Source organism: Rhinatrema bivittatum, chromosome 5 (assembly GCF_901001135.1).
Source record: "Rhinatrema bivittatum chromosome 5, aRhiBiv1.1, whole genome shotgun sequence".
NCBI lineage: Eukaryota > Metazoa > Chordata > Amphibia > Gymnophiona > Rhinatrematidae > Rhinatrema > Rhinatrema bivittatum.
The window spans coordinates 88,606,755-88,618,091 of NC_042619.1; the positions used below are offsets into that span (position 1 = coordinate 88,606,755).

Sequence of the window (11,337 nt, forward strand, 5' to 3'; positions counted from 1 at the left end):
ATTTCCCGAAAAGTGCATTTATTCTGATACTTTTATGCCCTATTACTTAGTCAACTACAATAATGGCAAAAAGTTCATGAAATATTACTTTTCAGATTTTTGTAGTTAGTCTGAAAAGAGTCATCTACTTCTTCTGTCCTTTATACTCCTGTCTTTCCAATAACTCTGACATAATAAGCAGCTCCTAAAGCTAGCAAAACGTAACCTTAATTGCAAACCATGCCTGAAGCAAGGAATGGTTCTCCCTGCTTCCGCCCCCTTTGATACATTCACACAATAAAGACATTATTGTACCACAAAATAAAGGTCACACCACATCTGACAGGTAAGCAAGGTGATGTGCTGTGCAATGTTGAAATATATCCTGAAGACACATGAAACTTACCACCATTAACTTGAAAGTGCAAAAGGTAAGCTACCAATTGACTAGACCGGATGCACATAATTTGCTGCCATTCACAGCAAACATACATCTAAACAAAGAATTCTTTAAAAATGGCTACTAAATTCAGGGCTATTTGGGAGATCAGCTGGACTTTAATTTCTACCAAGGCTGTAGAAAATGAAAACTCAAATATAGCTAATCAGAATAACCACACACACAATTAGGATTGTTATCCCTTACAATTTAACTCTGTATAGTCATGAACTGCCAGTTCCCAAGTCATTACCTACATCAAGTTAAACATATCCATTTCTGCATCACTTACTCAAGTTTCATTGGCACATGGAAATTTTTCAATGATATAAATATATTTATTTCATAATAAAAATAAGTGCTAATAATATTTTTTAATTGTCTTCACTTGAAAAATAGAAAATACATGCACTAAAATTCAACATTTAGTTTAGTGCTGTAAATAGGAAATTATAAAGTTTGCAAATGTTGCTCCTATTTTTTGATTCTAGGATATTTTTGTCCTATGTCATGAAGCAATATCACTCTTTTATACTATCCATCAGTACACTCTTAGATTCTTAATCTCAATCATTCCTAGCATTTAAACAGAATATGTGTCAGACTATGATAGGTGTTGATCTGTAATTTGCTGGTTATGACAAACAAGCTGCCTCTGCTGTATCCTTTCTTTAACCCCATGCCATTCCACAAATCTGAATCTTCAGCAAGGGCTGCTCACCCAGGCTCCATGACAGAAGTTATATGGCTAGTTTGAATTTGTCAGCAGGTTATAAAAGAAACAACAGCAGGATGGAAATGACAAAAGGATAAAGAAACAGAAAAACTGATCAAAACAAATGTAAACTGTAGATATTTTACTGTTCAAATCCTAGGGCCTATAGTAAAGACAAGTGTCTTGACTATTTCATTGTATGAAATACAAGTGATCATGCATTTTTTGTTGGGTGTGTCCAAAGAAATATAAGCAGTAATGTTTATCATCTGGCCTTCAAATGGTCAGCCTCTGTTATTTAATACCCAGAAAATAAATTCTACCACTCTCTGACCTCAACTTTCCTCACAACATCCTCTTTCCATCTCAACTTTCCTGTGCAATTCTTTTAGTTCCCTAACAGCAATTTGCAATTTAAAAAAATACATATGATTTAATTTTTAGCTATTTTGATTCTTGGTTAGAAAATATAACAATGAAAAATAATAGTTTTTGGTAGGAATTAAAATGCTAAACATATTTATACATTAACTGATAGGAAATAATTCCAATCTAATTCTCACAGTCAGTTTGAATGCATTTTCTTTTTGCCTGCTAAAAATAAAATCAGTATGATAATTGTTCTATGACAAATTTGCTGTAGGACATTTCAAGCTGCAAGCTATTTGTCTTCAAACACATATATACCTTAATATAAATTCAGCACAACAGATTTGCTTTTTTGGAGATTAGGAAACTGCAGAAACAGGAACAATTTGGTCCAATATTATATTACTCTACATTGGTCCATATGACTTCGGTATTTATACATCTATATAAACAACTGTTGCTTAAATTCTAAGTAACAATGCTAGGTTGGTTTTATAAAATGTGATGCATTAGGTAAAAGTGTCAAAATCTTTATGTATCTACAGATGAGGTCTTATATTGTACACATGTTAAAGCACTATCTACAGTGATATTTAGCAAGATTCTCCCTGATCTTGGATTATGCACTGGACAAACACTGAAGCAATACCAATGGATCTATTTCCCAGCTATCTCGTTTAATCATTTAAATTATGGCATATATTGTTGTTATTATAGAAATACACCTTTTCACTGCCTGCTATAAAATCCAGTTACATTTGCAGACATGGAGCCATGCTCTATTTGTAAGCTTCCACCAAATACCTGATTTTCTTGATGTGATCCCAAGTGATGGTGAAGCAAAGGTTATTTCTGACTGTAGAAAAAGCTACATTTATTCTAGACCTCTAGTGAATCTTGCTCTATTCCACTTTCTTAGAAAAACACCTGGAGCTACTTTATTGTATGGAGGCAGATGCTAAAGGGATCGATATAAATTCCCTTTTTCACAAACGGAAGGGCAAAGTAATCTCTAGGTTTTTAGTGCTTCAGGAAAAAAAAAAGATACAAATATTTAAAAAGTGCTTGAAAAAACGTTGTTGATATCAAGAAAGGGGTTTAGAAGTGCAGCCCTGAATCTCTTGAAAATGCTCTTAAGTCACCTAGTTGCCTTTAGCGATGGAAACCTTTAATAAATAGTTCATCGTAGACACACCACAGCTCATGTTAAGCTCCTTTGGAACTACTTTTTGGCAGTGTCCTGGAATGCTGCTGCTTTTAGTGCTGCTCCAGTTAAGACCCTATTGCTGACTCTGCGCACCAGTACCTTAGAAACTGGGATTTTTGTTCTGGGTACCTCAGTTTTTGTTGGTTGTTGCTGCGTAGCCAGTGGGCTGTTGCTGCTGGCTTCTGCTCCCTGGCTGGGAGGATGCAGCGGTAGGTGTTTAATGCTAATAGGTATCTTGGATTCCTTGAAGCCGGAAGCGGTTTTGAGTGGGCAAGTTGTTGTTAGGGGAGACATAGGTTTGGAGCAGGATGTCTTTGCCTCAGAATGGCCTCCCGCCAGGCTTTCCTCGGGATCCGTGTGCAGATCGGAGGGAGCGCGGCCATCGCCGCCCTCCCGTGCGGTGCCCTCTTCTGGCACACGGCACGTGCTGCCTTCCTCAGGTCCGGGGGTAGTGGAGCGCCAGTGGTCCTCGTCGCTGTTGGCGACTATGCACTCTTGCAGTCTCTGGTCCCTTGTTTCTGCATCCCCGGCTTTGTCGCCTGGCTTAAGCGGAGTGTGATCAAGCCCCTCCAGTTTCCCGGGAGAACCAGCATCACCCTTCTGGGCACATTTGCTCTTCTCCAGCCCCCGAGTAGGGCTCGCCGTCCGTTCCTCCCTTTCTTTGACTTGCCCCTGTTCGAGGGGCAACATTTCCCAAAACTCGGGTAAATAAGTGTCATCCACTCCGTCGGGGCTCGCCATTTCCTCCCCGCCTCCTTGGTAAGTCACCAGGTTGGGGTCCTTCTTGCACATGGCCTTCTTGCTTCCCCCTGGGGCAGGCTTTCCACAGGTGGCGCTTCCTCCGTCCTCCTCCTGGTCGGCGATGATATCCCCGCAGCCTGTAAGAGAGTCAAAGCTTTTCAGTGACGTGACATCAGCAAACATCAAACAAATACGATCCACCGACCGCTCGGAGAGCGGATCAACAGAAGAAGGAGGGTCGGGGCCGGGGGCTGCAGCCTCTTGACCACTATCACACTCGGGTTCAACAAGGGGAACACTGTTTACTGGAATTTCACCTGTTATGGCTCCATCCTTTTCCTCCTCTTCCTCCTGCACACCTGGGCCTGGCAGCTGGATTGCAGCCGTGTCCTCCTCCTCCTCCTCCTCCTGTGCTATCACTTGCCCGCTGTGGCCTGATGCTGCGGGTGATGGTGAGCCCTGGAAACCGACCCCGGCACTGGGCGGCTGCTCCTCCGCCGGGCGGGGGGGTTCAGCCTCGGCGCTCTCCTGCGGGGCGTCGGCTGGCCGCTCGGACGGAGGTTTCCCCGCCGTTGTCTCCTCTTCCTGGACGCACTCCAGGCTGGCGGTGAGGGAGCAGGGCAGGATGAGGGCAGACGGGCTGTCGGAGCTGTCCTCCTCCTCCTCCTCCCCGCCACCTTTGCCCCGGTCCCTGCGGTGCCAGCGCATGCTGTGCAGGAGCCCCCTCAGCCCTTTCTTTTGTCTGGGCTCCGCGTGCGGCTGCTGCTGCTTCTTCTTCTCGCCCCCCTCGCATCTCCCGTTTTTCCTCAGCAGGGACAGAAAGCTGTGCGACTTGGCCACGGAGCCGCTACTCGCCTTGGCGTCGGTGGTGCTGGTGGCGGGGTCAGGCAGCCGCTGCTCACCGCCGCTGCACGGTTCCTCTTTCCCGCCACCGCTGCTCTCCAGCGCCACCTCGGCCAGCCCGTCGTGGGTCCGGCTCCTCACCATCCCCGTCGCGGCCGCTGCTGCCGCGCCGTTGCCGGAGCTCTTACTCTCGCCTTTGTTCCTCACGCCGAAGATGCTGGGCATGGTGCCGCCGCCTCTCCTGCGGCCGAAGAGCTTGAAGGCGGTCTTATTGAGTTTGCCTGCGGGCTGCTCGGCGGCCGGGCTATCGGCGCTGTCGCGGTGCAGGTCCATGTCTGCCGTGGCGCGCGCCCTGCTCCTGCCGCCCTCTCGCTCGCGCCTGCAGACCCCCGCGAGACGCCCGCTGTTCGCTCTACCTCTCCGCTGCTCCCGCTCGTCTCCATGGCAACCCGGGGGAGGGGGCGCGGGGAGAGAATTCTAAGCGGCTTTCGTCAGTTCTGGGCTGGAGCCTGTCCACACTGTCATCCGTTCTTAAATCAGCCGAGCTGCCTGCCAAACAGAAAACAAAATAAGGGCTTTTTCCCCCTCCTCCCTCCTACCCCTTCTAGCAGAGTTTATATAACCTCACCTCAGCCATTTGTTTAACTAAGGTGATAGTAGTCGAGGCGACTGCATATGAATGCTGTCGTTGAGATCTGTCACTTGACACACATTGCCAAATTGGGAGTCTTTGAATTTATCTTAATTAATCTCAGATTTTCATTCAGTTAACTCTATCCGGTGCAGAGACATGGAAGGATATGGAAAAGCTAGCGGTGATAGCTTGGCGACCAAGCCTTTGACTAATGCAACTCTTTTTTGTTTCCTAAACGCTTAAAGTCCTGACAATAGCGTTTTAAACCATTAGTTGTATTTATTTATTTTATTTATTTATTTACTCTTTCTTGTTTACCGCTCTCTCAAATTCAAGATCTGACCGAAGGGGTGAGCAGTAGTCTTTACATTACATAAAAATTCAACAATAATTAAAAACAATAATTCCATTTAAAACAAATTTAAAGAAAAAAACTCACCATCCCAAATACTCTACCTCTCACACCAAATTGATCTGATTCCTTCTTCTTGAACTAAGCACTCTAAAAGTACCACTTAATCTGGAAAAAGTCACTTTTTAACCCTGTTTTCTAAAGGCTAGATAATTTACCTCCCGTCTCACTACAAAGGAGCAGAATTCCACAATTCTTGGTCTGCAATCAAGAAGATCCTTCTCCAGTACACAACCTTGGGTATCTCTCCAACTGATGGTATCTGAAACAATACTCCCTGACCAGTTATAATTTAACATCTTTGAATATAAATGTAGTCCCTTAAATTATGCTTGAACATAGTACCATAATAACAGTAGCTGATGGCAGATAAAGACCAATTGATCCATCGATTAGTCCAATTATTCCGGTCTGTACTGCTAAGGAGATATCCCAGATGCCATCCGTAGAAGTTTGACCATATTGTCAGATATTGTTTTTTATCCAAGTCAGTTTTTGGTTGTCTCTCCTCATCAGTTCTCTAGCAACCTGGTTGAATAAGTATACAAATTCCCTTACTTAATTTAACACCCTGCCAATCTCCTCCCACCTGCATGTCTTACCACCAAGCTTTATAACAATAGTGCAAATGGCAAATTAAATTTAATGTGGACAAGTGCAAAGTGATGCACTTAGGGAAAGTAACCCAAATTATAGCTATACAATACATGGTTCCACATTAGGAGTCACCATTCAGGAAAAGGATCTAGGCATCATTGTTGATAATACGTTGAAATCTTTTGCTCAGTGTGCAGCACCAACTAAGAAATTATTAAGAAAGGAATGGAGAATAAATTAGAGAATATCATAATGCCTCTGTATCGCTCCATGGTGTGACCTCTAGGGATGTGAATCGTTTTTTGACGATTTAAAATATCGTCCGATATATTTTAAATCGTCAAAAATCGTTAGGGCCACGATACAATACCAATTCCCCTGATTTATCGTTAAAAAATCGTAAATCGGGGGAAGGGGGAGGGCAGGAAAACCGGCACACTAAAACCCACCCCCGACCCTTTAAATTAAATCCCCCACCCTCCCGAACCCCCCCCCCCCAAATGCTTTAAATAACCTGGGGATCCAGCGGTGGTCCAGAACGGCGGCGGTCCGGAACGGCCCCCTCAATTGAATCCTGTTGTCTTCAGCCGGCGCCATTTTGCAAAATGGCCGCCGCAAAATGGCGGCGGCCATAGACAAAAACGATTCGACGCAGGAGGTCGTTCCGGACCCCCGCTGGACTTTTGGCAAATCTTGTGGGGGTCAGGAGGCCCCCCCCACGCTGGCCAAAAGTTCCTGGGAGTCCAGCGGGGTTCAGGAAGCGATTTCTTGCCGCGAATCGTTTTCCGTACGGAAAATGGCGCCGGCAGGAGATCGACTGCAGGAGGTCGTTCAGCGGGGGTTCCGGACCGCCGCTGAACGACCTCCTGCAGTCGATCTCCTGCCGGCGCCATTTTCCGTACGAAAACGATTCGCGGCAAGAAATCGCTTCCTGAACCCCGCTGGACTCCCAGGAACTTTTGGCCAGCTTGGGGGGGCCTCCTGACCCCCACAAGACTTGCCAAAAGTCCAGCGGGGGTCCGGAACGACCTCCTGCGTTGAATCGTTTTTGTCTATGGCCGCCGCCATTTTGCGGCGGCCATTTTGCAAAATGGCGCCGGCTGAAGACAACAGGATTCAATTGAGGGGGCCGTTCCGGACCGCCGCCGTTCTGGACCACCGCTGGATCCCCAGGTTATTTAAAGCATTCGGGAGGGTGGGGGATTTAATTTAAAGGGTCGGGGGTGGGTTTTAGGGGGTTTTAGTGTGTCGGCTCACGATTTTAACGATTTTCACGATAGTTTACACACCCAAACGGCAACAATACGATTCCCTCCCCCTCCCAGCCGAAATCGATCGTTAAGACGATCGAGGACACGATTCACATCTCTAGTGACCTCATCTTGAGTATTGTGTGTTCTAGTTACCACATTTCAAAAGAGTGAATTAGAAAAGATATAGAGAAGGGTGACCAAAATGATAAAGGGGATGGAATAATTCCCCTATGAGGTCTAACCTCTTCAGCTTGGAGAAGAGATGACTCGGGAAATATGATAGAAGTCTATAAAATAATGAGTGGAGGAGAACAAGTAAACGTGAATCAGTTGTTTACTCTTTCAAAAAGTACAAAGACTAGGGGACAAACAATAAAGTTACTAAGTTGTACATTTAAAACTAATAAGAGAAAATATTTTATTACTCAATGCATAATTAAGCTCTGGAATTCATTGCCAGAGGATGTGGTGAAAGCTGTTATTATAGCTGCATTTAAAAAAGGTCTAGAAAAGTTCCTGGAGGAAAAGTCCATAAACCATTATTAAGATGGACTTGGGGAAATCCATTGTTTATCCCTAGGATAAGAAGATTGTTGCGTTTGGCTGGTTGTGGGTCTGTCCCACGACCGGCCACTCTTACCTTCAGCCCCAGGTCAAAGGGGGCCCACTGACCCCATGGCTGGGTTTCGGGCAAAGACACAGCCGGCTGCTGTGCAGGCCTGACGTGCCATGCTAGGAACATCACTCAGCTGAGCGAGGTGTCCCTAGGCGCACGGGCACACCTCAGGCACTTTTAAAGGGCCCCCGGTGGGAAATCTACCACGGCACCTCTGGATATTGCCTGCTGTGTCCTGCCTCAAACACTTTGGCAATAGGTCAAAGTCCTCAGAGTAGCTGATTGCCTCTTCATTCCTGGTTCCAGCTTTTGCTCCCATTCCAGTGCCTTGTCTTCGTGTTCCTGGTTCCTTCCTCTATCTTCGGAGTTCCTGCATTCCTGTCTTGTGGTTCCTCATCTGCCTTCAGTGTCTTCCTGCTGTTTCCCCTTGCCTTATTCCCCCTGGATTGACCTCTCAGCTGACCTCGGTTTGGATCCCTGGCTTGACTTCAGACTGCTCCTTGACGACATTTGATTTCTGCTTGCCTTGTGACCACTGCTTGCTCTCGTCTTGTTGAACTCTACCTGACTCTGACCTTTGCCTGCTCTCATCTCTACTGTCTGTTGCCTGCCCCGACCACTGCTTAGACTGACTTTGTTCTATTCCAACTGGCCAACAATATCTTCTGCAATGGATTCATCTCTTCACAGAGGCCTGCACCTAAGCCCAGCCGGCCCCGGCACTCGAGGGCTCAACTTAAGGGGAATGAGGGCTGATATTAGCAAAGTTCCTGCTGGGCCTCTGCTCCAGCCAGTTCTGCCTACCGATGATGAGGACCTGCAGGGCCCCTCCCTGTGGGTAGTGCCAAGCTCACCTTGGTCCAAGGATCCTCTTCTGCAACACAGATTGGGATCTATCTACTTTTTAGGATTCTGTTAGGAACTTGTGACCTGGATCAGCCACTGTTGAAAACAGGATACTGGCCTTGATGGTCTGACCCAATATAGCAAGTCAATAGACTTAGTTTTTGGGTACTTGCCAGGTTCTTATGGCCTGGATTGGCCACTGTTGGAAACAGGATGCTGGGCTTGATGGACCCTTGGTCTGACCCAGTATGGCATGTTCTTATGTTCTTAAGTGTTATGGTCCTTAGTCTTCTGGGCCTGGGTTTCTTGGGGAATATTTTATAAAATTTGGCAAAAGTTGAGGAGCTTGTAGGTTGGAGGCCGGTTCCCATAAGTTTTCCTCAGGTCCATAGTTTTTCTATGAGATAAGGTATTGCACTTAGTTTAAGACCTTTCAAGAACCTAGAATTTCTTGAACCTCAAACTGAGTATCCTCCTCGATTGCAACTTCAGGGGGCTGGAGATGCGGTCTGCCGGGCCTTGAGAGAATCACAGGCTTTAATAAGGAAAAGTGGATCCTTAGTGATGCTAATAATTTGAGTTTTTATGCCACAGGACCAAGTTGATGCTCGATAGGAAAAGGCCACACAAATCATGGTGTGAAATTCATAGACATCATCTTAAGTCGTAGGAGCCGGGTGGTAAGCCAGACTAGAGTTCCTGGGTGGAGAGATGGCACTGGGCGACGTTTCCTATCAGCTTGTAATTTGGAGCATTTTGCTGTTTGGTTCAGGAGAAGGTGGGTCCTTTGCTATAACTCCAAGAGCTCTTGCCCCATCAGGTTAGCTGCCGGACAAGTATCTGAGATAGGAAAAGGTCTAGGTATGTGGGTATGGCATCCAAAAACAATGTGAAAGGGTGATGACCCTGTGGAATAGTTCACATGATTATTATGGGCAAATTCAGCCCAAGGAAGGAGAGAGGACCAGTTATCTTGGCATTGGTTCAAGAGGGCACACAGAACATAAGAACATAAGAACATAAGAAATTGCCATGCTGGGTCAGACCAAGGGTCCATCAAGCCCAGCATCCTGTTTCCAACAGAGGCCAAACCAGGCCACAAGAACCTGGCAATTACCCAAACACCTAGAAGATCCCATGCTACTGATGCAATTAATAGCAGTGACTATTCCCTAAGTAAACTTGATTAATAGCAGTTAATGGACTTCTCTTCCAAGAACTTATCCAAATCTTTTTTGAACCCAGCTACACTAACTGCACTAACCACATCCTCTGGCAACAAATTCCAGAGATTTATTGTGCGTTGAGTGAAAAAGAATTTTCTCCGATTAGTCTTAAATGTGCTACTTGCTAACTTCATGGAATGCCCCCTAGTCCTTCTATTATTCGAAAGTGTAAATAACCGAGTCACATCTACTCGTTCAAGACCTCTCATGATCTTAAAGACCTCTATGATATCCCCCCTCAGCCGTCTCTTCTCCAAGCTGAACAGCCCTAACCTCTTCAGCCTTTCCTCATAGGGGAGCTGTTCCATCCCCTTTATCATTTTGGTTGCCCTTCTCTGTACCTTCTCCATTGCAACTATATCTTTTATCTATCAGAAAGGCCTTGAGACTTTGATTCACCCGCTCCGTTTGTCCATTGGTATGGGGGTGATAAGCCATGGTAAAGTCCAATGAAATTCTAAGCTTTTTAGACAAGCCTTGCCAGTAATGAGCTGTGAACTGAACCGCACAGTCTGAGAGAATGTGAAATGGCAGGCCATGCAGGTGAAAAATGTGTTGGAAAAAAAGTTCAGCCAATTCAGGCATGGATGGAAGGCCCAGAAGGAGTTTGAAATGTGCCATCTTCAAGAATCTGTCTGCTACCACCCATTTGGAGGTGTTGCTGCCAGAGAGGAGAAGGTCAATGTCAAAGTCAGTGGCCAGGTGGGCAGAGGCAGCTCAAGGCCATCTGCTGCCTGAGGGGAGGGATGAGATGGCACCCCTCTGACCCCACTGCCCCCCCTATACACAGTCCCCTCTCATATACACACACACTCATACACACACCCTCTCAATCATCCTCTTATAGACACACTCATACAACACAAACACACACACTCTCATCCACAGGCACTCACTCTCACATGACCAATTTCTTGCTCTCTCACACTTTAGACCTCTTCTTCACTGGCTGGCTGCAGAGCAGGGCCTCTTCATCTGCTGTCGGCTCCAGAGAAAATCCGGCAGCATGGCAGAGTTTCTTCATCTGCCGCTGGCTTGGAGGAAACGCCAGCAGCATGCAGGGCCTCTTCTTCTGCTGCCGGCTCCGGGGAAAGGCTGGTGGCATGGCAGGGCCTCTTCTTCTGCTGCCGGCTCCAGGAAAGGCTGGCAGCTTGGCAGGGCCTCTTCTTCTGCTGCTGGCTCCGGGGAAAGGCCGGCAGCACCGCAAGGCCTCGCTTTTGCTGGAGGAGAATAGGAGCCCTGCCAGTACATTACTTCTGTCCATCACCGCGAGATCGCAGCAATGGCACCCTTTCCCCTGTTAGCATCCGGGGTGGACCGCCCCCTCTCAGTACACTTCTGAGATGAAGGAAACCCTGGCTGCGCGGGGGGGGGGGGGGGGGGGGGGGGGCGGGGAATTATGTGCGGGTCCTTTGTTGTTTTGGCAGCATGGTGAGGCAGCTACTAGAGGAGTGGGGGGG

General features: G+C 46.7%; 1 protein-coding gene across 1 annotated transcript; it reads right to left on the bottom strand.

The window, feature by feature from the left end:
- Positions 1-806: 806 nt before the first annotated feature.
- Positions 807-4,688, bottom strand: AMER2 (APC membrane recruitment protein 2). The gene has a single exon (XM_029602558.1). It carries the CDS (start codon positions 4,624-4,626, stop codon positions 2,725-2,727), a length of 1,902 nt encoding a protein of 633 aa, XP_029458418.1. The 5' UTR covers positions 4,627-4,688; the 3' UTR covers positions 807-2,724.
- Positions 4,689-11,337: the final 6,649 nt, after the last annotated feature.